Raw genomic sequence first — 27,418 nt, 5'->3', positions numbered from 1 at the left:
GAAGCGAGCATAGAAGTTATTTAGCTCGCGCCAGTGTAGTACGATTCGATCTTAGTCCTGTATTGATGCTTTGCCTGTTTGATTGTTCGTCGGAGGGCATAGCGGGATTTCTTATAAGCTTCCGGGTTAAAGTCCCTCTCCTTGAAAGCGGCAGCTCTACCCTCTACTCTAACTTAGTGTGAATGTTGCCTGTAATCCATGGCTTCTAGTTGAGGTATGTACATACAGTCACTGTTTAGGATCTGTTTCATCCGACCACTTTTTTATAGAGCGAGTCACTGGTGCTTCCTGCTATAATTTTGCTTGTAAGCAGGAATCAGGAGGATAGAATTCTGGTCAGATTTGCCAAATGGAGGGTCGAAGGAGAGCTTTGTACGCATCTGTGTGTGGAGTAAAGGTGATCTAGAATTATTTTTCCCTCTTGTTGCACATGCTGATAGAAATTCGGTAAAACTAATTTAGGTTTCCCTGCATTAAAGTCCCTAGCCACTAGGAGCACCGCCTCTGGATGAGCATTTTCCTGTTTACTTATGGCGGTATACAGCTCAGTGAATGTGGTTTTAGTGCCAGCAACGGTCTGTGGAGACAACTACGAAAAATACAGATGAAAACTCTCTAGGTAGATAGTGTGGTCTACAGCTTATCATGAGATACTCTACCTCAGGTGAGCAAAACCTAGAGATTTCCTTAGATATTGTGCACCAGCTGTTGTTTACATAAATGCATAGGCCCCCGCCCCGTGTCTTACCAGAGGCTGCTGTTCTGTCCTGCCGATAGAGTGTATAACCCGCCAGCTGTATGTTCTTATTGTTGTCGTTCAGCCACGACTGTGTGAAACATAAGATATCACAGTTCTTAATGTCCTGTTGGTAGGATAAACGTGCTTTCAGTTCGTACCATTTATTTTCCAGCGATTGAACGTTAGCTAGCAGGACGGAAGGCATGGGCAGATTAGCCTCTCGTCTCCTGATCCTCACAAGGCGCTCTGATCTCTTTCTGTAAAATTAGCTTTTCCTTCTCCTGCGTATAACGGGGATCTGGGCCTGGTCAGGTGTGTGTGTGTGTATTATATCCCTCCTGTCCGACTCATTGAAAAATAACTCTTCGTCCAGTTTGAGGTGAGCAATCGCAGTTCTGATGTCTAGAAGATCTTTTTGGGTACAAAACAAGTTACGAACAACGCAAAAAAACGAACAAAAAGCATTGTTGGTTACGAACCGATAAGACGGCAGCCTTCCCCTCCACGCCATCACTGTACGTCATCAGGAAATGACATTTACAGGCATGGATCGAAAAATAAAGATGTAAAGTCATAAAACATATTGAACAAGTTGTGCAATACATTTTATAGATAAAAGTATAATTAGGATATTGTTTTTAAACGTGTGCATGCTTTTCTCAGTCAAGAAAACAATGGGGGTGTGGCAGATATCAAAACTCTGCAATGGTGGACTCAGGTAGGATACACATGACTATCCTTGATGAAAATCAACCACTTATCGGTTTCAGGGTCATGGAGGAGAGAGGACGGACTTTTTCCCAATTGAAAAAGGCACTTGACACTTCATCCCGTCTTTGTCGAGACTGCCCTCCTAACTGATTGTTGCTAAGCAACACACACACCTCTCTACACCAATCAAGTGTTAGACCTAAATGTTAAGTTATTAGGCTACAACCATTCTCAATAATGTATTTAAACTAATGATATTTCCCTTGATTCTTGAAGAATAACACTCATATATGCCCAATAAAAAACAGAGAATTCTACAACACACACACACACACACACACACTGCGAGACTAAATCGTTTCTCGGGAGCCTTATCGACTGCATTCCATGCGGAATGCCTGACTGTACCTACACCTGACCCTGATGTGTAGAGAACAGTGTTAGAGTTTTAGTTTTGTGATTGAGTGGCTCACTGTTCCTCGATCAGAGGTTGTTTCATTTTGTGTGACGCAGAATGATTTTTTTCATCATGAATTATTCATTCATTAATCGACTCAACACAACCTTGATTGAGTTTGAGTAGAGATTAACCACACTCTGTTATTCTTACTGCGTACTCCGTAATCGCTCTCTCTTTCCCCCTCTTTTACCCTCTATATCTTTCTCCCTATCCCTCTCTCTCTCTTTCTCCCTATCCCCCTCTCTCTCTCTCACTCGCTTTCTCCCTATCCCCCTCTCTCTCTCACTCGCTCGCTCTTTCTCCCTAACCCCCCCTCTCTCTCTCTCTCGCTCTCTCTTTCTCCATATCGCTCTCTCGCTCTCTCTTTCTCGCTCCCTCTTTCTCCCTATCTCTCTCGCTCTCTCTTTCTCCCTATCTCTCTCGCTCTCTCTTTCTCCCTATCTCTCTCGCTCTCTCTTTCTCCCTATCTCTCTCGCTCTCTCTTTCTCCCTATCTCTCTCGCTCTCTCTTTCTCCCTATCTCTCTCGCTCTCTCTTTCTCCCTATCCCCCCCGCTCTCTCTTTCTCCCTATCCCCCCTCTCTCTCTTTCTCCCTATCCCTCTCTCTCTCTCTCTCACTCGCTCTCTCCCTATCCCCCTCTCTCTCTCACTCGCTCGCTCTTTCTCCCTAACCCCCTCTCTCTCTCTCGCTCGCTCTCTCTTTCTCCCTATCCCCCTCTCTCTCTCGCTCGCTCTCTCTCCCTATCGCTCTCTCTTTCTCCCTATCCCTCTCTCGCTCTCTCTTTCTCCCTATCCTTCTCTCGCTCTCGCTCTCGCTCTCTCTTTCTCCCTAACCCTCTCTCTCTCGCTCTCTTTCTCCCTATCTCTCTCTCGCTCTCTTTCTCCCTATCCCCCTCTCTCTCTCGCTCGCTCTCTCTCTCTCTCGCTCTCTTTCTCCCTCTCTCTCTCTCGCTCTCTCTTTCTCCCTATCTCTCTCACTCTCTTTCTCCCTATCTCTCTCACTCTCTTTCTCCCCTCTCTCTCTCTCTCGCTCTCTCTTTCTCCCTATCCCTCTCTCTCGCTCTCTCTTTCTCCCTATCCCTCTCGCTCTCTCTTTCTCCCTATCCATCTCTCTCTCGCTCTCTCTTCCTTCCTATCCCCCTCTCTCTCTCTCTCGCTCGCTCTCTCTTTCTTCCTCTCTCTCGCTCTCTCTTTCTCCCTATCCCTCTCTCTCTCTCGCTCTCTCTTTCTCCCTATCTCTCTCTCGCTCTCCCTTTCTCCCTATCTCTCTCTCGCTCTCTCTTTCTCCATATCGCTCTCTCGCTCTCTCTTTCTCGCTCCCTCTTTCTCCCTATCTCTCTCGCTCTCTCTTTCTCGCTCCCTCTTTCTCCCCATCTCTCTCGCTCTCTCGCTCTCTCTTTCTCCCTATCTCTCTCGCTCTCTCTTTCTCGCTCCCTCTTTCTCCCTATCTCTCTCTTTCTCCCTATCTCTCTCGCTCTCTCTTTCTCCCTATCTCTCTCGCTCTCTCTTTCTCCCTATCTCTCTCGCTCTCTCTTTCTCCCTATCCCCCGCTCTCTCTTTCTCCCTATCCCCCCCTCTCTCTCTTTCTCCCTATCCCACTCTCTCTCTCTCTCTCGCTCTCTCTTTCTCCCTATCCCTCTCTCGCTCTCTCTTTCTCCCTATCTCTCTCTCGCTCTCTCTTTCTCCCTATCTATCTCTCTCTCTCGCTCTCTCTTTCTCCCTATCGCTCTTCCTATCTCTCTCTCTCTCGCTCTCTCTTTCTCCCTATCTCTCTCTCGCTCTCTCTTTCTCCCTATCTCTCTCTCTCGCTCTCTCTTTCTCCCTATCGCTCTTCCTATCTCTCTCTCTCTCGCTCTCTCTTTCTCCCTATTACTCTCTCTCTCGCTCTCTCTTTCTCCCTATCTCTCTCTCCCTCTCTCTTTCTCCCTATCTCGCTCTCTCTCGCTCTCTCTTTCTCCCTATCCCTCTCGCTCTCTCGCTCCCTCTTTCTCCCTATCTCTCTCTCTCTTTCTCCCTATCTCTCTCGCTCTCTCTTTCTCCCTATCTCTCTCGCTCTCTCTTTCTCCCTAGCTCTCTCGCTCTCTCTTTCTCCCTATCCCCCCGCTCTCTCTTTCTCCCTATCCCCCCCTCTCTCTCTTTCTCCCTATCCCACTCTCTCTCTCTCTCGCTCTCTCTTTCTCCCTATCCCTCTCTCGCTCTCTCTCTCTCTCTCACTCTCTCTTTCTCCCTATCTATCTCTCTCTCTCTCTCGCTCTCTCTTTCTCCCTATCGCTCTTCCTATCTCTCTCTCTCTCGCTCTCTCTTTCTCGCTATTACTCTCTCTCTCGCTCTCTCTTTCTCCCTATCTCTCTCTCGCTCTCTCTTTCTCCATATCTCTCTCTCGCTCTCTCTTTCTCCCTATCTCGCTCTCTCTCGCTCTCTCTTTCTCCCTATCCCTCTCGCTCTCTCGCTCTCTCTTTCTCCCTATCCCCCTCCATCAGTGAGTGGGTTTATTTTGTCCTCTTCTCTACTTTGCTGTGCGTGCCAGTCATCTCCAAAAAGAGGATGAAGAGGGCAGACACTCCCTTGAACGATCCCACATAATCCCTTTAACAATGGGCAAGGAATTTGCATCACAGCAGCGTCTGATGTCTGACAGAGCTGGGCAGCAGATAATAGCACAGGCAGCCAGTCAGCCCCCCCCCTCTACACACACACACACACACACACACACACACACACACACACACACACACACACACACACACACACACACAGCCCAGAACTGTCTGACTGGGCAATGGATTCTCTCATCACATCAATGTGTTATGTAAGTGCACCTTGAGGGAGTCAGATGAACTTGTGGATACCATTTTTATGTCTCTGCGTCCAGTATGAAGGAAGTTAGAAGTAGTTTTGCGAGCCTATAATAATTAACATTAGCGCTAGCTTAGCCGCATGCTAGCTGTATCCAAAGACTTCCAGTCTTTGCGCTAAGCTAGTTAGCATTGGCTCGCTAAACTACCCCTAACTTCCTTCATACTGGCAGCAGAACTATCCCTTTAAGTATGGACCGGAAGGCTTAATGCTGCTGTGGCGCACAGCATAACGAATGTCATCAAAGACTGAAGAAAGCCTCAGAACAGAGACCAGAGCCTGGTTACCATCTAGCTCTGTAGCTCAGTATAACACCTGCTTCACAACCACAACATCTGCTCTCGCTTTCTCTCTCTCTGTCGCCCAGCTGGGACTGGTTTGTTGGTGCCTGTATGTATTGAAGTGGTTAGGAACTGCTGAACAATTCATCAAATGGCCACTGTTTTTTTACTTTGACACCCCACATTTGTTTTGTACACTGCTGCTACTCCCTGTTAATTATATATGCATAGTCACTTTACCCCTACCTACAAATTACCTCGACATTGACTCTATACTTTTTATTATTTTTTACTTATATATATTTATTTGGTAAATATTTTCTTAACTCTTTATTGAACTGCTGTGTGGTTAAGAGCTTGTAAGTAGCATTTCACTGTAATGCCTTCATATGTTGTATTCAACGCAGGTGACAAATAAGGTCTCATTTGATTTGATGTTTGTCTAGAATGGTGTCTCCACTGTTTGCGGTTTGCAAACAATGTGTTTAAAAGAAGCAGAGTTTGGATGAGTGTGTTTTTAAAAGAAGCAGAGTTTGGATGAGTGTGTTTAAAAGAAGCAGAGTTTGGATGAGTGGTTTTTAAAAGAAGCAGAGTTTGGATGAGTGGTTTTTAAAAGAAGCAGAGTTTGGATGAGTGTGTTTAAAAGAAGCAGAGTTTGGATGAGTGGTGTTTAAAAGAAGCAGAGTTTGGATGAGTGTGTTTTTAAAAGAAGCAGAGTTTGGATGAGTGTGTTTTTAAAAGAAGCAGAGTTTGGATGAGTGTGTTTTTAAAAGAAGCAGAGTTTGGACTAGCTGTGCGTAGAAGAAGCAGAGTTTGGACTAGCTGTGCGTAGAAGAAGCAGAGTTTGGACTAGCTGTGCGTAGAAGAAGCAGAGTTTGGACTAGCTGTGCGTAGAAGAAGCAGAGTTTGGACTAGCTGTGTGTAGAAGAAGCAGAGTTTGGACTAGCTGTGTGTAGAAGAAGCAGAGTTTGGACTAGCTGTGTGTAGAAGAAGCAGAGTTTGGACTAGCTGTGTGTAGAAGAAGCAGAGTTTGGACTAGCTGTGTGTAGAAGAAGCAGAGTTTGGACTAGCTGTGTGTAGAAGAAGCAGAGTTTGGACTAGCTGTGTGTAGAAGAAGCAGAGTTTGGACTAGCTGTGTGTCTGCATTACACCTATTGAGTTTAACATTTTAAAAAGCTTTAGGCAGCAAAGAAAACATTAGCTTTATGGATTTGTTTAGTTTTGTTTCCCAAAATTAAACTGCTTGAGGACTTTGCTCTGAACTATTTCTGGGCTTCTGCTGCTAATACGGTGTAATGAACTATTCTCCACCTCTGGCTCAGACGTATCTGTGTTGACTATTGGCTTGGTTATAAAGATTTTAGATGTTTTTTCTTCACCTGACCCTGAGATGGAGGGAACAGTGTTAGAGTTTTAGTTGTATGATTGAGTGGCTTTGTGATTGAGTAAGGCTGTATTATTTTATTCATCATTAATTATTCATTCATGTTCCCCAAAAGTAAACTGCTTGAAGACGTTGCTCTGGGCTTCTGCTGGTAACACTGTTTCATGGACTGTTCTCCTCCTCTGGCTCAGAGTTATGCGAATTGACTGTTGGCTTGGTTATTGTTTTTATAGGATTATATCATTACTCTCCCTGAAGTATTTTAATGGTAATAAAACAGTGTACTGCTGTGTGGAGGTAGCTAGACCAGCTGACTTCTTAACAATGGCTGAATTGTCCCAGCGGAGAAGAGGACCACAGTCAGGGACACTGAATGGACTCTCTCTTTCTCTCTTTCTTTCTCTCTCTCTCTCTCTCTTTCTGTCTCTCTCTCACCAGCTGCTAGGCTTTCATTCCTTCTACACACGTGCACATGCACTCACACACACACACACACACATACACACACACACACACACACACACACACACACACACACACACACACACACACACACACACACACACACTCCACATCCTACTCTCTCTCTCTCACTCACTTGCTGACTTGCTCAGCCACACACTCCACATGCTTCACTCTCTTGTCTCATACACAAGCATATGCACACGCAGACACACACATACACACACTCTAAGCTACATATCAAATGTGCTGTCCTAATTATAGTTGACATTTAGCTGCTTTTCCGGGACAGGCCAAGTCAAAAAGCTGAACATGGTTTGAAACACGGGGAAAGCCATGTAAGGTGAAGCATAGCTGTCAGCACTAACACTCACTGTACTGTACATTCACACTGTTCAACCATTACTGTACGCCTCATTTCATAATGCCCACCATGTCTTATATAACATCATAAGGAAACAGGAGTCACCCTCTTTAATATGTTTCATTCCAAAACACAAAGCCATTTGATAGGCCAATATGGAGCTGCTCTGCGCCTAATGTAGAGGGGTTATTAAAGACAGATTGTTGAACCATTGGCTGTGTACAGTGCATTCAGAAAGCATTCAGACCCCGTAACTTTTTACAACCTTATTCTAAAATGTATTAAATCGTTTTCTCCCCCCCTTCAATCTACACACAATACCCATAATGACAAGGCAAAAACAGGTTTTAGACATTTTTGCAAATGTACACGTTTTCAGACCCTTTACTCAGTACTTTGTTGAAGCACCTTTGGCAGCTATTACAGCCTCAAGTCTTCTTGGGCATGACGGTCAAGCTTGGCACACCTGTATTTGGGGAGTTTCTCTCATTCTTCTTTGCAGATCCTCTCAAGCTGTCAGGTTGGATGGGGAGCGTCGCTGCACAGCTATTTTCAAGTTTCTCCAGAGATTTTCGATCGGGTCCAAGTTCGGGCTCTGGTTGGGCCAATCAAGGACTTTCATAGACCTGTCCCGAAGCCACTCCTGCATTGTCTTGGCTGTGTGCTTAGGGTCGTTGTCCTGTTGGAAGGTGAAACTTCACCCCAGTCTGAGGTCCTGAGCGCTCTGGAGCAAGTTTTCATCAAGGATCTCTCTGTACTCCGTTCATCTTTCTCTCGATCCTGACTAGTCGCCCAGTCCCTGCCTCTGAAAAGGTTTCCTCCAGACTTTCCTCCAGACTTGACGCTTGGCATTCAAGCCAAAGAGTTCAATCTTGGTTTCATCAGACCAGAGAATCTTGTTTCTCATGGTCGTAGTCTTTAAATATCCTTTTACCAACTCCAAGTGGGCTGTCATGTGCCTTTTAGTGAGGAGTGACTTCTGTCTTGCCACTCTACCATAAAGTCCTGATTGGTGGAGTGCTGCAAAGATGGTTGTCCTTCTGGAAGGTTCTCACATCTCCACAGAGGAACTCTAGAGCTCGGGTTCTTGGTCACCTCCCTGACCAAGGCCCTTCGCCCCCGATAGCTCAGTATGGCTGGGAGGCCAGCTCTCGGAAGAGTCTTGGTGGTTCCAAACTGAGGGATGATGGAGGCCACTGTGTTCTTCAATGCTTCAGAAGTGTTTTGGCATGCTTTCCCAGATCTTTGCCTCGACACAATCCTGTCTCTGAGCTCTACAGACAATTCCTTCCATCTCATGGCTTGGTTTTTGCTCTGACATGCACTGTCAACTGTGGGACCTTATATAGGCAGGTGTGTGCCTTTCCAATCATCTCCAATTCATTTAATTTACCACAGGTGGACTCCAATCAGAGATCACAGACTACAAAGGGAAGCACAGCCGCGAGGCTGCCTAGCCTACCAGATGAGCTAAATGAGTTCTATGCACGCTTCGAGGCAAGCAACACTGAAGCATGCATGAGAGCACGAGCTGTTCCGGACGACTGTGTGATCACGCTCTCTTTCGCCGATGTGAGTAAGACCTTTAAACAGATCAACATTCATGGCTGCAGGGCCAGACGGATTACCAGGACGTGTACTCCGAGCATGAGCTGACCAACTGGCAAGTGTCTTCACTGACATTTTCAACCTGTCCCTGACCGAGTCTGTAATACCAACATGTTTTAAGCAGACCAACATAGTCCCTGTGCCCAAAAACAACAAAGTAACCTTTCTAAATGACTACCGGCCCGTAGCACTCACATCTGTATTCCTGAAGTGCTTTGAAAGACTGGTCATGGCTCACATCCACACCATTATCCCAGAAACCATACCGCCCCAACATACCGCCCCAACAGTTCCACAGATGACACAATCTCTATTGCACTCCACACTGCCCTTTCCCACCTGGACAAAAGGAACACCTATGTGAGAATGCTATTCATTGACTACAGCTCAGCGTTCAACACCATAGTGCCATCAAAGCTCATCACTAAGCTAAGGATCCTGGGACTAAACACCTCCCTCTGCAACTAGATCCTGGAGTTCCTGACGGGCCGCCCCCAGGTGGTAAGGGTAGGTAACAACACATCCGCCACGCTGATCCTCAACACGGGGGCCCCTCAGGGGTGCGTGCTCAGTCCCCTTCTGTACTCCATGTTCACACATAACTGCATGGCCAAGCACGACTCCAACACCATCATTAAGAACTATCATGGTCCAAACACACCAAGACAGTCGTGAAGAGGGCCCGACAATGCCTAGTCCCCCCCAGGAGAATGAAAAGATTTGGCATGGGTCCTCAGATCCTCAAAAAGTTCTACAGCTGCACCATCGAGAGCATCCTGTCTGATGGCATCACCGCCTGGTATGGCAACTGCTCGGCCTCCAACTGCAAGGCACTACACATGGTAGTGTGTACAGCCAAGCTTCCTGCCATCTAGGACCTCTATACCAGGCGGTGTCAGAGGAAGGCCCTAAAAGTTGCAGAAGACTCCAGCCACCTTAGTCATAGACTGTTCTATCTGCTACCGCACTGCAAGCGGTACCAGAGTGCATGTACATATTACCTCAACTAACCGGTGCCCCCGCACATTGACTCTGTACCGGTACCCCCTGTATATAGCCTCTTTACTGGTATTTTGTTGTTTCTCTTTAATTATTTGTTATTGTTCTATTTTATTATTATTTGTATCTATTTATTGTTTACTTCAGGTTATTTAGTAAATACTTTCTTTACACTTATTTTTCTTAACTGAATTGTTGGTTAAGGGCTTGTAAGTAAACATTTCACTGTACGGTCTACACCGGTTGTATTTGGCGCATGTGACAAATGAAATTTGGTTTGATCAAGTTGTAGAAACATCTCAAGAATGATCAATGGAAACAGGATGCACCTGAGCTCAATTTCGAGTCTCAATACGGGATATTGTGTGTAGATTGATGAGGATTTGTATTTATTTAATCAATTTTAGAATAAGGTAACGTAACAAATTGTGGAAAAAGTCAAGGGGTCTGAATACTTTCCAAACTCACTGTAAGTGTGTGTATATAAGTATTCATGCCACTTGAATTATTCCACACTTTGTTGTGTTACAGCCTAAACTCAAAATAGAGCCAATAGATTTTTACAGTAATATCTCATTTGCATAAATATTCATACCCCTGAGTCAATACTTTGTAGAAGCACCTTTGGCAAAGATTACAGCTGTGAGTCTTTCTTGGTAATGCCGGGTCTACGCTACACATCGCTGTGCCTCTCACATTAAACAACTGACTTTCCTGTAGTGTTGTCTTGCCAAAGTAGTGGTGCGCACACTAAACGATGTGGCAAAGATGGGGGATCACACCCTACAACACTGCTCACTTAGTTGTGAGGATTCTCCATACACGCTGTCTCGCCAACATGATGTGGTTAGATTGTTAATGAAGCTATAACGAGCTTTGGCTCAAAGCAGGCTCGTATTTATTTTCAGTCAGAAATCCACGCTTGCCATACAGAGTTGCAATATCTAGCTAACATTTGAATTGAGTAAAATTGCTTGTGAACTTCAGAGATGTAACAATAAACGCATACTAGTAGTAGTCATCGCTCATGCTCGAGAGTCTGCTGTTCACCTTTCTCAAAACTTGTTGCACATTTCACACTACAAGAGCATTGCAGGTTTTGTGCCGATAAAATCGAACATGTTTGTAAATATCAGGATGTCTGGGACAGCTCAAGACGGGATCAGTAACCCTCAGATTGCATCTCTGGCCCGCTCACATTATAGAAGCGTTGGTGACGGCTGCGCACCGCGTGTGGATTGTGCAATATTTGACCATTATTCTTTTCAAAATTCTTCAAGCTCTTTCAAATTGGTTGTTGTTCTTTGCCAGACAACCATTTCCAGGTCTTGCCATAGATTTTCAAGCAGATTTAAGTCGAAACTCTAAATCGGCCACTCAGGAACATTCACTGTCTTCTTGGTAAGCAACAGTGCAGATTTGGCCTTGTGGTTCACTCTGCCCACAGTGAGTCCATTCAACTTATTATGTGACTTATTCAGCACATTTTTACTCCTGAACTTATTTAGACTTGACATAACAAAAGGGTTGAATACCTATTGACGCAACACATTTCAGCTTCTCATTTATCATTCATTTGACAAAAACAAACACATTTTTTATTACTTTTACATTTTGGTGTATTATGTGTAGGCCAGTGACCCAAAATCTCAATTTAATCCATTTTAAATTCAGGCTGTAACACAAAGGAAATGTGGAAAAAGTCAAGGGGTGTGTGAACTTTCTGAAGACACTGCATGTACTTTGCATAATGTGAACACCATGGAAGGGTACAGCTGGTTCCATGGTGCCCACTTTCCATTAGCACAGCTCTCACGTCGTCTCTACATGCTCCTCTGTGATTGGGGAATAGGCATTCTAGTTTTTATTTTTAAATGCAGCGGATGATTTTTATCTTAAATGGTTTTTTTCTGCTCGTATCCTGTTGTGGTGGGGCGTTTCATCTAATAAGCATTCTATCTCCACTGTAATTAAGGGATTAGAGAGCACTGAGGCACAGGGTGAGAGTTACACACACACACACACACACACACACACACACACACACACACACACACACACACACACACACACGCACACACATGGGTGAATAGTTAGGACATTGGGGTCCTGATCAGGAAGGAAAACAAGTACACACACACCTTCAGAAAGTATGCGCACACCACTTAACTTTTTCCAAAATTGTTTGTGTTACAGCTTAATAAAAAAAGTATTAGATGTAGATTTTGGGTCACTGATCTATACAAAATACCCCATAATGTCAAAGTGGAATTGTGTTTGTAGAACATTTAAAAAAAAAAAAAAAAAAGCTGAAATGTCTTGAGTCAATAAGTATTCAACCACTTTCTTATGTCAAACATAAATTAGCAAAAATGTGATCGCATAATATGTTGCATGGACTCATTCGGTGTTCAATAGTAGTGGTTAACATGATTTTTGTATGACTTTTCCATCTCTGTACACCACATACACCACATACAATTATCTGTAATCTCCCTCAATCAGGTAGTGAAACTCAAGCATATATTCCACCAGAAAGACCAGTGAGATTTTTCAATGTCTCACAAATAAGGGCATCAATTGGTAAAAAAGCAGACACCTTTGAGCATAGTGAAGGTATTAATTACACTTTGGAGGGTGTATCAATACACACAGTCACTACAAAGATATGGGGGTCCTTCCTAACTCAGTTGCCCGGAAAGTAAGGAAACTGCTCAGGTATTTCACTGCTCAGGGAGCCCAATGGGGATTTTAATGGCTGTGATATGAGAACTGTGGATGGATCAACAGCATTGTAGTTACTCCACAATACTAACTTAAATAACAGAGTGAAAAGAATGAAGCCTGTACTGAATAAAAAATATTCTAAAACATGCATCCTGTTTGCAACAAGGCACTTAAGTAATACTGCAAAAAATAAATTGGCAAAGAAATTCACTTTTTTTCATCTGAAAAAGCATTATTTTTGGGGCATACACAAAACATCACTGAGTACCACTCCTCATATTTTCAAGCATGGTGGTGCTGCATCATGTTATGGGTATGCTTGTCATCGGCAAGGGAGTTTTTAGGATAAAAATAAACAAAATACAGATACAGGCAAAATCCTAAAAGAAAACCTGTTTGTCTGCTTTCCACCAGACACTGAGAGATGAATTCACCTTTCAGCAGGACAATAACCCAAAACACAAGGCTAAACCTAGACTGGAGCTGCTCACTTCATGGTTTTGTGTGTAGATGGCTGAGGGGGAAAAAAGATTGAATCCAATTCAGGCATTGACATAACAAAATGTGCAATAGGTCAAGCGCTATGAATACTTTCTGAAGGCACTATACATATGTACATCCAACAGCTGGATATCAATGACTCAATGCTATCTGGATGTAGCATCAAGCATCAAGCCTGTCTGCCTCCTCTCCTTTTTACCTCCCGAAATTCCTCTGTTTTATTTGATTTGTTTTTCCATTTCTCAAATTGATTATCTTTGTTTGTGTTTTCTCTAATAATCAAGTCTTCCACGGGGATATTAAATTATAGGTTGCGAACCAACTAGACGGGAAGGGATTGAGAAATTAAGCATAGGTAGTGATTATTTTTGTCAAAGTTATAGAGAGAAGTAGCTCTATAAACTCTCCTTCAAACTGTAGAGATGTGGCTCTGTAGAAACATGTCGCTCACTGACGTAAAGACTTTAGTTGGCCTCCCGAGTGGCACAGCGGTCTAAGGCACTGCATTTTTACTATTTTATAATAATAGTGAAGACATATGAAATCATGTAGTAACCAAAAAAGTGTTAAACAAATCAATATATATTTTAGATTCTTCAAAGTCGCCACCCTTTGCATTGATGACAGCTTTGCACAGTCTTGGCATTCTCTCAACCAGCTTCACCTGTAATGCTTTTCCAATCATCTTGAAGGAGTTCCCACATATGCTGAGCACTTGTTGGCTGTTTTTCCTTCACTCTGCGGTCCAACTAATCCCAAACCATCTCAATTGTGTTGAGGTCGGGTGATTTGTGGAGGCCAGGTCATCTGATGCAGCCCTCCATCACTCTCCTTCTTGGTCAAACAGCACTTACACAGCCTGGATGTGTTTTGGGTCATTGTCCTGTTGAAAAACAAATGATAGTCCCATTATCGCTGCAGAATGCTGTGGTAGCCATGCTGGTTAAGTGTGCCTTGAATTCTAAATAAATCAGTGACAGTGTCACCAGCAAAGCACTCCCACACCTCCTCCATGCTTCACGGTGGGAACCACACAAGCGGAGATCATCCGTTCACCTACTCTGCGTCTCACAAAGACAGGGTGGTTGGAACCAAAAATCTCAAATTTGGATTCATCAGACCAAAGGACAGATTTCCACCGGTCTAATGTCCATTGATCGTGTTTCTTGGCCCAAGCAAGTCTCTTCTTCTTATTTGTGTTCTTTAGTAGTGGTTTCTTTGCAGCAATTCGACCATGAAGGCCTGATTCATGCAGTCTTCTCTGAATAGTTGATGTTGAGATGTGTCTGTTACTTGAACTCTGTGAAGCATTTATTTGGGCTGTAATCTGAGGTGCAGTTAACTCTAATGAACTTATCCTCTGCAGCAGAGGTAACTCTGGGTCTTCGTTTCCTGTGACAGTCCCATGATAGTGAGTTTCATCATAGCGCTTGATGGTTTTTGCAACTGCACTTGAAGAAACTTGAATAGTTCTTGAAATTTTCCAGACTGACTGATCTTCATGTCTTAAGTTAATGATGGTCTGTCATTTCTCTTTGCTTATTTGAGCTGTTCTTGCCATAATATGGACTTGGTCTTTTACCAAATAGAGATATCTTCTGTATACCACCCCTGACAAGTCACAACACAACTGATTGGCTCAAATGCATTAAGAAGGAAAGAAATTACACAAATGAACTTTTAACAAGGCTCACCTGTTAATTGAAATGCATTCCAGGTGACGACCTCATGAAGCTGGTTGAGAGAATGCCTAGATTGTGCAAAGCTGTCATCAAGGCAAAGGGTGGCTGCTTTGAATAATCTTTTTGGGGTACTACATGATTCCACATGAGTTATTTCATAGTTTTGACGTCTTCACTATTATTCTACAATGTAGAGAATAGTAAAAAAATAAAGAATGAGTAGGTGTCCAAATTTTTTTGACTGGTACTGTGTATGTGTGTATGTATATATATATATACACACACAGTACCAGTCAAAAAATAATCATATATATACTATAGTACAGTTCTAGAGAGGTATGACTCAGTGTTGTGTTCAGAAGGAATAGGAGAGGTAGGGAGCTCCCTACACAGCCATGAAATATGAATCTAGTTTTATTTAATCTATCTGTCATTCTCCTGCTCTCAGGTACAAATCTGTTCTTCTTCTCCTCTTTGTTGTCTCTCATTCTCCCCCTGAAGTCTTGACAGGTCCTGAAATGTGGGGCTCATATACAGATTTTCTTCACCAAACATCTTCAAATCCTGATTGATTCACCCTGGATGTTGGATCAGGATTAGAAAACATGGCAACGTAATGTTCATTGCTCATCCCAAGCCACGTACACGCAGTGCAAATGTTAACAAGTTTGCTTTCTGGGTTTTTCCAGTGCAGCTTAAATGTCAGCGAGTTACCACGCGCACACCACACACACACGGAGAGGAGAGTTATCTGGCTGAAGGTTGAGTTTTTTAGACATCCTAGTAGCGTTCCTGCTTTGGCGGGAGACAAAAAGTAAATAGAGCTGAAATGCACTAAGGTGGTCTCTTTCTCTCGCTTTGTCTCTTTCTCTCTCTCTCCCCCTCTATTTGCCTTTTCTCTCACTCTTTTTTTTCTCTGTCCATCTTATCCCTACTTCAATATAATGTTCACTTGCTCTTTCTTTCCCTCTCTCTGCATCCATCTCTCAAACAAGGCAATATAATCCTCCCAGGCTTTAATGAGACATCATTGCAATCCAAAACTATGCTACATTCAGACGGCTCTTTCCTCCAGTCCAGCAGTCCATACTGGTAAACCATGCAGTGCAGCATTGTCTGGTTTAACCAGGCCACACTATGGACTCCATTAGAGCCTCATCTTCCCAGGGGGAAAGTATAGTATACAGTATACAGTATACAGTGTTGGGATCAGAGGTTAGTTCTTACAGTACAGTATACAGTGCTGGGATAAGAGGTTGGTTGTTACAGTATACAGTGCTGGGATAAGAGGTTAGTTCTTACAGTACAGTATACAAGTACAGTATACAGTGCTGGGATAAGAGGTTAGTTCTGAAAGTACAGTCAGTACAGTATACAGTGCTGGGATAAGAGGTTAGTTGTTACAGTACAGTATACAGTGCTGGGATAAGAGGTTAGTTCTGACAGTACAGTATACAGTGCTGGGATAAGAGGTTAGTTCTGACAGTACAGTATACAGTGCTGGGATAAGAGGTGAGTTGTTACAGTACAGTATACAGTGCTGGGATAAAAGGTTAGTTCTTACAGTACAGAATACAGTGCTGGGATAAGAGGTTAGTTGTTACAGTACAGTAAACAGTGCTGGGATAAGAGCTTAGTTGATACAGTACAGTATACAGTGCTGGGATAAGAGGTTAGTTCTTACAGTACAGTATACAGTGCTGGGATAAGAGGTTAGTTGTTACAGTACAGTATACAGTGCTGGGATAAGAGGTTAGTTCTTACAGTACAGTAAACAGTGCTGGGATAAGAGGTTAGTTGTTACAGTACAGTATACAGTGCTGGGATAAGAGGTTAGTTGTCACAGTACAGTATACAGTGTTGGGATCAGAGGTTAGTTCTTACAGTACAGCATACAGTGCTGGGATAAGAGGTTGGTTGTTACAGTATACAGTGCTGGGATAAGAGGTTAGTTCTTACAGTACAGTATACAGTGCTGGGATAAGAGGTTAGTTCTGACAGTGCAGTAAACAGTGCTGGGATAAGAGGTTAGTTGTCACAGTACAATATACAGTGCTGGGATAAGAGGTTAGTTGTTACAGTACAGTATACAGTGCTGGGATAAGAGGTTAGTTGTTACAGTACAGTATACAGTGTTGGGATAAGAGGTTAGATGTTAAAGTACAGTATACAGTGTTGTGATCAGAGGTTAGTTCTTACAGTACAGTATACCGTGCTGGGATAAGAGGTTGGTTGTTACAGTATACAGTGCTGGGATAAGAGGTTAGTTCTTACAGTACAGTATACAGTGCTGGGATAAGAGGTTAGTTCTGACAGTACAGTATACAGTGCTGGGATAAGAGGTTAGTTGTTACAGTACAGTATACAGTGCTGGGATAAGAGGTTAGTTGTTACCGTACAGAATACAGTGCTGGGATAAGAGGTTAGTTGTTACAGTACAGTATTCAGTGCTGGGATAAGTGGTTAGTTGTTACAGTACAGTATACAGTGCTGGGATAAGAGGTTAGTTCTTACAGTACAGTATACAGTGCTGGGATAAGAGGTTAGTTCTTACAGTACAGTAAACAGTGCTGGGATAAGAGGTTGGTTGTTACAGTACAGTATACAGTGCTGGGATAAGAGGTTAGTTCTTACAGTACAGTATACAGTGCTGGGATAAGAGGTTAGTTGTCACAGTACAATATACAGTGCTGGGATAAGAGGTTAGTTGTTACAGTACAGTATACAGTGCTGGGATAAGAGGTTAGTTGTTACAGTACAGTATACCGTGCTGGGATAAGAGGTTGGTTGTTACAGTATACAGTGCTGGGATAAGAGGTTAGTTCTTACAGTACAGTATACAGTGCTGGGATAAGAGGTTAGTTCTTACAGTACAGTATACAGTGCTGGGATAAGCTGTTGTTACAGTACAGTATACAGTGCTGGGATAAGAGGTTAGTTGTTACCGTACAGAATACAGTGCTGGGATAAGAGGTTAGTTGTTACAGTACAGTATTCAGTGCTGGGATAAGAGGTTAGTTGTTACAGTACAGTATACAGTGCTGGGATAAGAGGTTAGTTCTTACAGTACAGTAAACAGTGCTGGGATAAGAGGTTGGTTGTTACAGTACAGTATACAGTGCTGGGATAAGAGGTTAGTTCTTACAGTACAGTATACAGTGCTGGGATAAGAGGTTAGTTCTTACAGTACAGTATACAGTGCTGGGATAAGAGGTTGAATTTCCTTTCAGTATTGGCACAGGTTTAAAGTGGGCTGCTGTAGATGCAAGGGTTTGCATACAGAGTTGAAGGAGATTAGGCCTTGATCTTTACCATGCATGTTTGATGCAAGTTCTGTCCAGAAGAGCAAGTTGTTAGTACGCTGAAATATGGATAAATGAAAAGCTTGGCTGTGACACCATGCTTTACTGTGAATGAGAAGGGATAGGGGGGGGAAGGGGGAAACGAGATGGAGTGAGAGATAATTAAAATGAGCGACGGAAGTGAATGAAAGTATCAGAGAGTAAGAGATGTAAAGAATGAGAGGATGATTTTGGGTTTAGCAGGAGAAATGAACATATCACAGGGGAAATGGGGCGAGGGGAAGAGAAGGAGGGAGGAGGGAAGTGTTGTAGCAGAGAGAGAGAGTTTAAAGTGTCGGAAGCATTACTCAATGAGATGGATGAGAAATGAAAGCTGGGACTGATTAGGAAAAGAGGATGGTGGGAGAGAAGGAGAGTGGGGCTTGATAGAATAGTGGCAGATTGGACAGAGCGGGTGATTGGATAAATCTGAAGAGGATGTAAGACATATAGTGGTAAAGCAGTGGTAACTTGTGTATTGAAATGGGGTTTCTGTTAAAAACAAAAAAATAACCACAGTGTCAGGAACCAGATAAAGTTATCAAGATGACAGTTCTTTCACTTTAAGTAATAATTGAGAAGTTTGCTGGGGTCTGACATATAATCTCACTGAAATGTTCCTCTCTCACATTTCAAGGACGGCCATCTTGAAAAACTTGGGCCCAAGTTAAAGGGACATGAGAAAAAAAAGTCTAGATATTAGAATGTGTCTGTCTGTCTGTCTGTCTGTCTGTCTGTCTGTCTGTCTGTCTGTCTGTCTCCTCCTGCTGCAGTTTGGGCCAGAGTGTTTCAAATAATATTACAGTGTTTACACAGTCTTTCACACTATGATAAGAGTAATGAAATGACAATCACCACTCAAAGAAAGAAGAATTCCTAGACTGTAGGTAAAGGCAGGGTTGGGGTCAATCCAGGACGTACACAGTAATTCCAAATTCTATCATCTTCAATGCTTTACAATGAGGAAAATTTGGAATTGGAATTGAAATTAACCACAACTCTGGGCAAAGGTCATACAATTATCAAGACCAATGACAGGCAGAGACAATACGTCTCTATACTCTCCTTCCATGTATAATGTCACTCTTCTGTGGCCACTCTTGGAGATGATAGTCTCTTTGTCTTTTTCTCTACCTGCCATACCCATTCCTACCTCCCCTCCTCTCTCTCTCTCTTTCTCTCTGTCTTTTTCTCTACCTGCCATACCCATTCCTACCTCCCCTCCTCTCTCTCTCTCTCTCTTTCTCTCTGTCTTTTTCTCTACCTGCCATACCCATTCCTACCTCCCCTCCTCTCTCTCTCTTTCTCTAACTGCTATCCCCTCTTCTCTATCTCCCTTTATCCCCCGTTCCATCCCTCTCTCTGCCAACAACCACATCCCCTGCAGTGGGGGTCTGCCTGCCTGGGAGACTAAGAGAGATTACTGTCAGCATGCTAACAGTAACACTAAGCCATGTTCACAGTTACCTCCGTTACTCCCCTCCTCCTGTACTCCCCTCCTCCTGTACTCCCCTCCTCCGTTACTCCCCTCCTCCGTTACTCCCCTCCTCCTGTACTCCCCTTCTCCTGTACTCCCCTCCTCCGTTACTCCCCTCCTCCTGTACTCCCCTCCTCCTGTACTCCCCTCCTCCGTTACTCCCCTCCTCCGTTACTCCCCTCCTCCGTTACTCCCCTCCTCCTGTACTCCCCTCCTCCGTTACTCCCCTCCTCCGTTACTCCCCTCCTCCTGCACTCCCCTCCTCCTGTACTCCCCTCCCCCTGTACTCCCCTCCTCCTGTACTCCCCTCCCCTTAACTGGTCCCGGGAAAAGTGAAATTAGGAGGCCAACTTAAAAGGGAAGTTTACATATTGAAGGTTTAGGGTAGTGTGGTCTGGAGCCGGTTTTTCAGTGTGTCTATGGGGGCCCCTAAGGGCCCAGAACTTTATATTGACCTCTGCTTCCATGTTGTGTGACTCATTGTTCCAGCTGGAAGGTGGTTTGCAGGCCTTGCATTATTGTTGATTGTTGGGATGGCCTATAGAGATAGGAGAGTTGGCATTCTCCACCATGGAAGTATATTGTATGGGACATGTCTGTGCTGTGATATGCATGTGTGGAAGATTGATTCATTTGTCTCTAGACATCTGTTTCCATGCTCTGTTTGATGACCTCTGCACTTCTCTCCCCTCTCTCCTCCTCCCCCCGCTCCATCCCTTCCTTTCCTTATCTCCTCTCTCACTTCTCTCCCCTCTCTCCTCTTCCCCCCGCTCCATCCCTTCCTTTCCTTATCTCCTCTCTCACTTCTCTCCCCTCTCTCCTCCTCCCCCCGCTCCATCCCTTCCTTTCCTTATCTCCTCTCTCACTTCTCTCCCCTGTCTCCTCCTCCCCCCGCTCCATCCCTTTCCCTTCCTTTCCTTATCTCCTCTCTCACTTTACTTCCCCACTCTTTCCTCCCCCTCCCCTCTTTATTGCCACCCCTCTCTCGGCTTCCTTTATCACCTCTCTACTCCTCTCCCTGTCCATTCATCTCTACTCCTCTTCTCCTCTCTACTCCTCTCCCTGTCCCCTCCTCTCTACTCCTCTCCCTGTCCCCTCATCTCTACTCCTCTCCTCCTCTCTACTCCTCTCCTCCTCTCTCCTCCTCTCCCTGTCCCCTCCTCTCTACTCCTCTCACTGTCCCCTCCTCTCTACTCCTCTCCCTGTCCCCTCCTCTCTACTCCTCTCCCTGTCCCCTCCTCTCTACTCCTCTCCCTGTCCACTCATCTCTACTCCTCTCCCTGTCCACTCATCTCTACTCCTCTCCTCCTCTCTACTCCTCTCCCTGTCCCCTCCTCTCTACTCCTCTCCCTGTCCGCTCCTCTCTACTCCTCTCCCTGTCCCCTCCTCTCTCCTCCTCTCTACTCCTCTCCCTGTCCCCTCCTCTCTACTCCTCTCCCTGTCACCTCCTCTCTACTCCTCTCCCTGTCCCCTCCTCTCTACTCCTCTCTCTGCCCCCTCCTCTCTACTCCTCTCTCTGTCCCTACTCTCTACTCCTCTCCCTGTCCACTCCTCTCCCTGTCCCCTCCTCTCTACTCCTCTCCCTGTCCCCTCCTCTCTACTCCTCTCCCTGTCCGCTCCTCTCTACTCCTCTCCCTGTCCCCTCCTCTCTCCTCCTCTCTACTCCTCTCCCTGTCCCCTCCTCTCTACTCCTCTCCCTGTCCCCTCCTCTCTACTCCTCTCCCTGTCCCCTCCTCTCTACTCCTCTCCCTGTCCACTCATCTCTACTCCTCTCCCTGTCCACTCATCTCTACTCCTCTCCTCCTCTCTACTCCTCTCCCTGTCCCCTCCTCTCTACTCCTCTCCCTGTCCCCTCCTCTCTACTTCTCTCTCTGTCACCTCCTCTCTACTCCTCTCCCTGTCCCCTCCTCTCTCCTCCTCTCTACTCCTCTCCCTGTCCCCTCCTCTCTACTCCTCTCTCTGTCCCCTCCTCTCTACTCCTCCCTGTCCGCTCCTCTCTCTCTCTCCAGTCTCCTTTGCTGTGCTGATCCCTCGTCTGGACTTGGTCATCTCCCTGGTGGGTGCTGTTTCCAGCAGTGCCCTGGCCCTGGTCTTCCCCCCCCTGGTGGAGCTCATCACCTTCTCAGACCGACCGCTGAAGCCAGCCATGTTGGTCAAGGACCTTGTCATCGCTGTGGTGGGCTTCATAGGGTTCCTGGCTGGGACCTATGTCACCCTGGCTGAGATCGTCTCTCCAGAGGAGCCTCCGGAGGTCATCAGGGAGGCAGCTCAGAACCTGACTGTTGCTGCTGCTACTGCTGTGGCTGGGGCCTTGGGGATGTCTGAGGAGCTAGGTGGGAACTGGACCACACCTACTGCTGCTGTGACCTTGGGATGACCTTGGTTGACCTTAAAATGACCTGTAGTCATAGCTCCTAGAGCAGCAGGAGATTAAATGACGCGCAGACAATGTTGTTTTTCATATGGTTGCTGGATCCTTGTTTTGTCAAATCTATAGAAAATGAAATGGACAGCATAGTCCCTGACGACGACCTGACAGGAATGCTCGAGTGTCCTTCCGCACAGTGTAGTCATTGGAACATGAAAAAGTAGAACCAAACACACATCATAGAAACATAGGAAAGGCACTGTACTGTACACAGCCCTAACCACATAGAACCCTTTCATATGGATGTAATGGACTGCGCAGACATAAGAACAGCATTTGTGGCACACACACAAGCGTAAACATCCCCAGCTAGCTTATCCCACTCACCAGTTCAGCACGTTGCCCCACAGTGATCAGAGTTCTCTCTCCATCTCCAGCTGAGCAGTGTGACATTTCCACTGCCTCATCTCTATCAGAGGGGAACATCTCATCAAAAACGAAATCATGAATGTATGATGTAGCAGGGAAACAAGAGTCCTTCTATATGCAGGTCCCACAGAACATCATCTGAAACCAGATTCTCCTTCTTGTATTGTTGGTGATTCGGTAACCTCTGATATGGTTTTTCAACCCTATGGGAGTGGGGCCTGTAGCCGCTATCAATTCTTATGATAAATGTTCCCTCCAAGCTGCTCGACTCCCTTCGGGCTGCCGTGCAGATGAAATATCAGCCCACGCAGAGAAGCACGAGATTGAACTTCACTCAACTTTCTACAGTTTTCCTCTTTAGTTAACACCATCAACGTTTCACACTACTGTGGGAATTTTGCTGGAATCAACGCAATATTAGCCACTTTCAATGTAACATACCGAAACAAAACGAGCTATGCAAGATTTAGTATGCAAAACTAACTGTGCAAGAGATTTTCTTTTAGGCAGAGTGCATTGGAATAGGATTCTATAGAATTTACATGAATAACTCAGGCCCATACGCTACACAGACCGGTGCACCATAACCAATCAGAGCTGCAGAAGGCCTATATGCAAATAGCCATTGCCATATATGAATCTGTGCCATTCAGTTTGGACTGGACAGCCTGAGCGGTATTGAGTAGATGTTTTTGTTTTGAGATCAAAGCGAGAACTGCATGTAGCCACCTTTGCACATTTGTTCATATTCTTTGCTAGTTAGCGAGTTATTAGCACAGGTTTAGTCAACAATCAGGGAGTGGTTGCTTCCTACATGAACACAAAATGCATTTCTAGTCATCTTTGAAAAGCAAGTCGAGTAAAGAGCTTTTTTTTGTCTTAAAGGGGAAGTGTTGTATTTTGAGACGGTTTTGAATAAGCTAATTTGTCTGATTCTCTGTAGTAGTGGTATGGGAATAATAATCAATTGTATTTTGTAAAGTGGTTTCTTGCATCAAACAACACAACATTTTCAGTCACCCTGCATGTTTAAAAAAAAAAGTCTCATGTGTCTCAATGTACATTGAACACCACACATTGGCTGTGACTGTAGGCTGAATGAAAGAACAGCTATTTCCATGTTAAAATGTTATGGGATGTGTTTTTCTCCATTGTTTTGATGGTAGGCCACTCTGGTAGACCTTCAGTAGGATCAAATAGCCACAGTAGCCTACTTGGCCACGGTTAAAAGTGTAACTGAAAGTGGGTACAGCTTCAGTGTTCACAGTAAACTCGCGCCGGAAATTGCACAGAATTTTCACAATGTTCAAGTTTGCGCTCAGCAGACCTGAAATTTGCTCAGTGTCGGAAGGGAACATTGATTATGATCGACAACAACCTTTGAAAATCAGATCTGCTGTTACGATCCTCAATTCTGGCTTCAACTTTGACTCATCTGCCCTGGGCTCTTTGTGTACCTCCGACCCAATCGTCTGGCTACCCAAGTGAAAACACAGGTGAAAACGAGGCAGGAGAGCGTGCGTCCTGGTGAGACTCAGGCGATGGGAAAACCAGCCTTGCAGCTTGTCTTCTGGTTTAGTGTCTGTAGGAGCTATACAGATAGGAACACTATCGAAAACCAAGAGACTCGGAGCCCTGCCCCTTCATTCCCTGCCCCATTTTCTAGACTTTTTTTGACTCCCCAAGGTCGTGCTCTACAGACACGTATGAATAACATTAATATATCCTTTTACAGACACATACACTTTCTCATAGACAAATCAATCAAGGCTCTTTCATATGTAAATTGTGAAGTTTAGATAACATTATAGATGCCTGCTGTTGGCAACTAAGATTTGTTTTTGGCTACCTGTCTACTGGGGCTATATTTAACCAGGACTCAACCAAGACTCAATTATCAAAGACCTTCCAGGCTGCTCCCTGTGGCAGTATCTTCCAACACAGCAATATGATGTATATTTATTTATAGATATAGGAGAAAATAATGTTTAACACTGAAATGTCTGTCTGTTCAATAATGATACAGTAGAACTCAGCAATGTCAGGAAGGAAGCCTTAACTGATGAGAGGGAACCCACTGGGCAAAAACTGGTTAAATCAATGTAGTTTCCATGTCATTTCAACAACAAAAATTCAATGTGAATGTTGATGTTGAACTGACATCTGTGCCCAGTGGGAAGGCTGTGATTGGCTTCCTCTATGAGATTGACAATGAAAAGACCCACATCATTCCATATCCATTGGTTTGTTAGTATGTTTACCGGAGGGAGTGGTTGGTTCTGTCAGTGTATCATATGATCACTATATCCTCTATTCCATTTCACTGCCTCTCAACCGACCATTCTACATGTTCATGTCATAGCTTTAGGTGTCCAATTTGTCCCTCAGGTCCCTCAAGTCGTCTATGGTAATGATATTGTTCCGTCCATTTAATCAGTAATCAGTACAGGTCATATGCAGCGTCCGCACACTAGTGAATTTATGGTGCAATAAAGTAACTACTACCTGGTAATAACTCATACCGTCCATCACAAAGTTCAACGACCTCTGTCTGACGCTGCTACGTTATAAAACCTTTAATGCTCAAGTCTTCATTATGTCTCATTTGTTGCTCTGCTGTTCAACCTAAGTGTTAGTGTCAGACCGTGTTAAACGATGTCACAGGGCTCCAACAGTCTTTTCCACACAACACCAACGTCACTCAAGACACGCTTGGTTTGTTCTGAGGGTGTCCTCCAGCGAGTTCCCCAATTAAACCAAAATAATCCTAGCTGATCGGTGATGATGGCCGTTAGATGGTACGCTAACACTTCAAGCTAACTTCTAAAAGAACAGCATCCGCTCCTCTCACAGGTACCATGCACCAATATGTATTAATGACTTGTTTTGCACATTCATCGTATTTCGTTTTTCATGGATGAGTTCCTCACTCCGCTGATGTTCCCACTGCCGAATCCCGCCTAGACATTCTAAAATGATTTGCTTTGTTGTGCCTTAAAGACATCAATTTATCCCTGTTCTGTTCGTGGAGAAACCTTTTCAGTTGGAGCAAAGTGGGGGACGACAATGATTCACGGATGGATCCCTCCGCTCGGGAACAACACTCACAAATAAAAGTCTCTCTCGCTGCATGGATTGATAACCAATGAGGAGTAGGAGTGTCAGGGTTGACAACAGACTACAGTTTTTACCACATCTTCCAAATATATTTCTATTATAAAGTTTCCTACTGACAAAAATGTTTAAGTTGTGTACCTTCGAAACGGTCCTACAAAGTTAAGTTGTTTCCTTTTTTGACTTATAACTTAATCCTTTTCCAAGCTGTAATGTATTGTAGAAGTCTTTAGAAGGTGGTGGTAGCTATGGGCGGTAATAGGATCATTGCAGGTATAAGACTAGGATATATTTAGGTGAGGATCATACCGGGGCGGCAGGTAGCCTGGTGGGTAGGAGAGGTTGCTGAATCAAATTCCCGAGCCGACAAGGTAAACATCTGTCATTTTGCCCTTGAGCAAAGCAGTTAACCCACAACAACAGTTGTTCCCCGGCCACCGACAATGTGGATGTCGATTAAGGCAGCCACCTCGCACCTCTGATTAAGAGGGGTTGGGTTAAATGCAGAAGACACATTTTTGAATGCATTGTTGTACAACTGACTAGATATTCCCTTTACTTTGTATCATGTGAGGATATGCACTGAGTATATATACACTGAGTATACCAAACATTAGGAACACCTTAATATTTTTTTTTTTTTTTAAACTTCTTTAACTTTTTAACATCTACATTGATTTGAAGTGGATTTAACAAGTGACAATCATAGCTCTCACCTGGATTCACCTGGTCAGTCCATGTCATGGAAAGAACAAGTGCTAATGTTTTGTACACTCAGTGTATATCATGTACCACCTTTATTATGAATTCAACCGATGTAACACACGTTATTATGGTTGAATAAATTAACATAGATTTACTGAGGAAAGACATTGTATTCTGTCCATTATTCTGGCCATGGTAAGGTCACGAGTAGGATGTGTCTGCCTTCAACTGAACTAGGAAAGTGACGTTACCTACTCTGGATGAGAGTGTCTGCTAAATGTCTCAAATGTAAAAGGATGAATACGGTATCTAACAGGATAAGGTATTGTGTTATGAAGTGGTGCACTGTGTGTGAATGCTGAATATGACATTAGTAAAGGCTGTTGGTTGTATGGAGGGTTTGTATGGTACAGCATGCTTTGGAGGGCATTAGTGCCGTTAAAAGTTTTGGGTTGAACGCTGATCGCTGGCAGAGCCACTTATATCTGCAGGTCAGGCAGCCTTCTGTTTTCATTGACATTACATTTAAGTAATTTAAGTTCCCATCATCCCACAGTGTAAGCACACACCTTGCGCTGTGCTGGGAGCCTTCACACACCACTGTGTAATATTATTCAAGAGGTCTGACCACCAGGGAAATCACTCACACTGTCAGAGCTCTCTCTGCCTACCTCTCCTCTGCTCTGTCCAACAGCGGAGTAGAGGAGATCTGTCACACACACACTTTCCCTTAGTCAGTCTCACTCACTCACACTGTCAGAGCTCTCTCTGCCTACCTCTCCTCTGCTCTGTCCAACAGCGGAGTAGAGGAGATCTGTCACACACACACTTCCCTTATTCAGTCTCACACACAGTCTCTCTCATCTACACACAGAAACACTGTAACTCGCTTTGTATTGATTGGCAGCTGGTCAAATTTGAATTTGGGCTACTTATTTGATAACTCCAGAGGAACACTGGGCCTATTCAAACAGAGGGTGTGTGTAGGTGGGTGGGCGTGTATCTGTGTGTTCGTGTGCCGGCTTGTGTGTGTATGTGCTGCTGGGGAAGCACAGAGTGCATGTTTGGAAGAGATATACGGTCTTAAACAGTCAGAAACACACTGCCTGCCTCTCAAGGAAAATCTATTTACAGTGGAATATACTTTATACCTCAGTTAAATGAATCTAGAGCGACATTAAGCCTAACACTGTTCAGCAGGCTCTTACAGC

General features: G+C 44.3%; 1 protein-coding gene across 3 annotated transcripts in view; it reads left to right on the top strand.

Moving 5' to 3' along the window:
* LOC139385611 (solute carrier family 36 member 4) overlaps positions 1-26,370 on the top strand; it is a 222,781-nt gene extending 196,411 nt beyond the window's left edge. For 2 of the 3 annotated variants that reach the window (XM_071130822.1, XM_071130823.1), the window contains exon 12: positions 21,601-26,364. In XM_071130822.1, coding sequence (XP_070986923.1) covers positions 21,601-21,968 — 368 coding nt within the window. In that variant the 3' untranslated portion in view covers positions 21,969-26,364. Of the gene's footprint in view, positions 1-21,600 lie in introns of all 3 variants that reach the window. The other variant, XM_071130821.1, reaches the window with a different exon arrangement.
* The last annotated feature ends 1,048 nt before the right edge of the window (positions 26,371-27,418 follow it).

The sequence above is a fragment of the Oncorhynchus clarkii genome, chromosome 27 (genome assembly GCF_045791955.1).
Source record: "Oncorhynchus clarkii lewisi isolate Uvic-CL-2024 chromosome 27, UVic_Ocla_1.0, whole genome shotgun sequence".
NCBI lineage: Eukaryota > Metazoa > Chordata > Actinopteri > Salmoniformes > Salmonidae > Oncorhynchus > Oncorhynchus clarkii.
The sequence above is the reverse complement of the archived record's forward strand: the minus strand, read 5'-3'. Positions and strand labels throughout refer to the sequence as shown.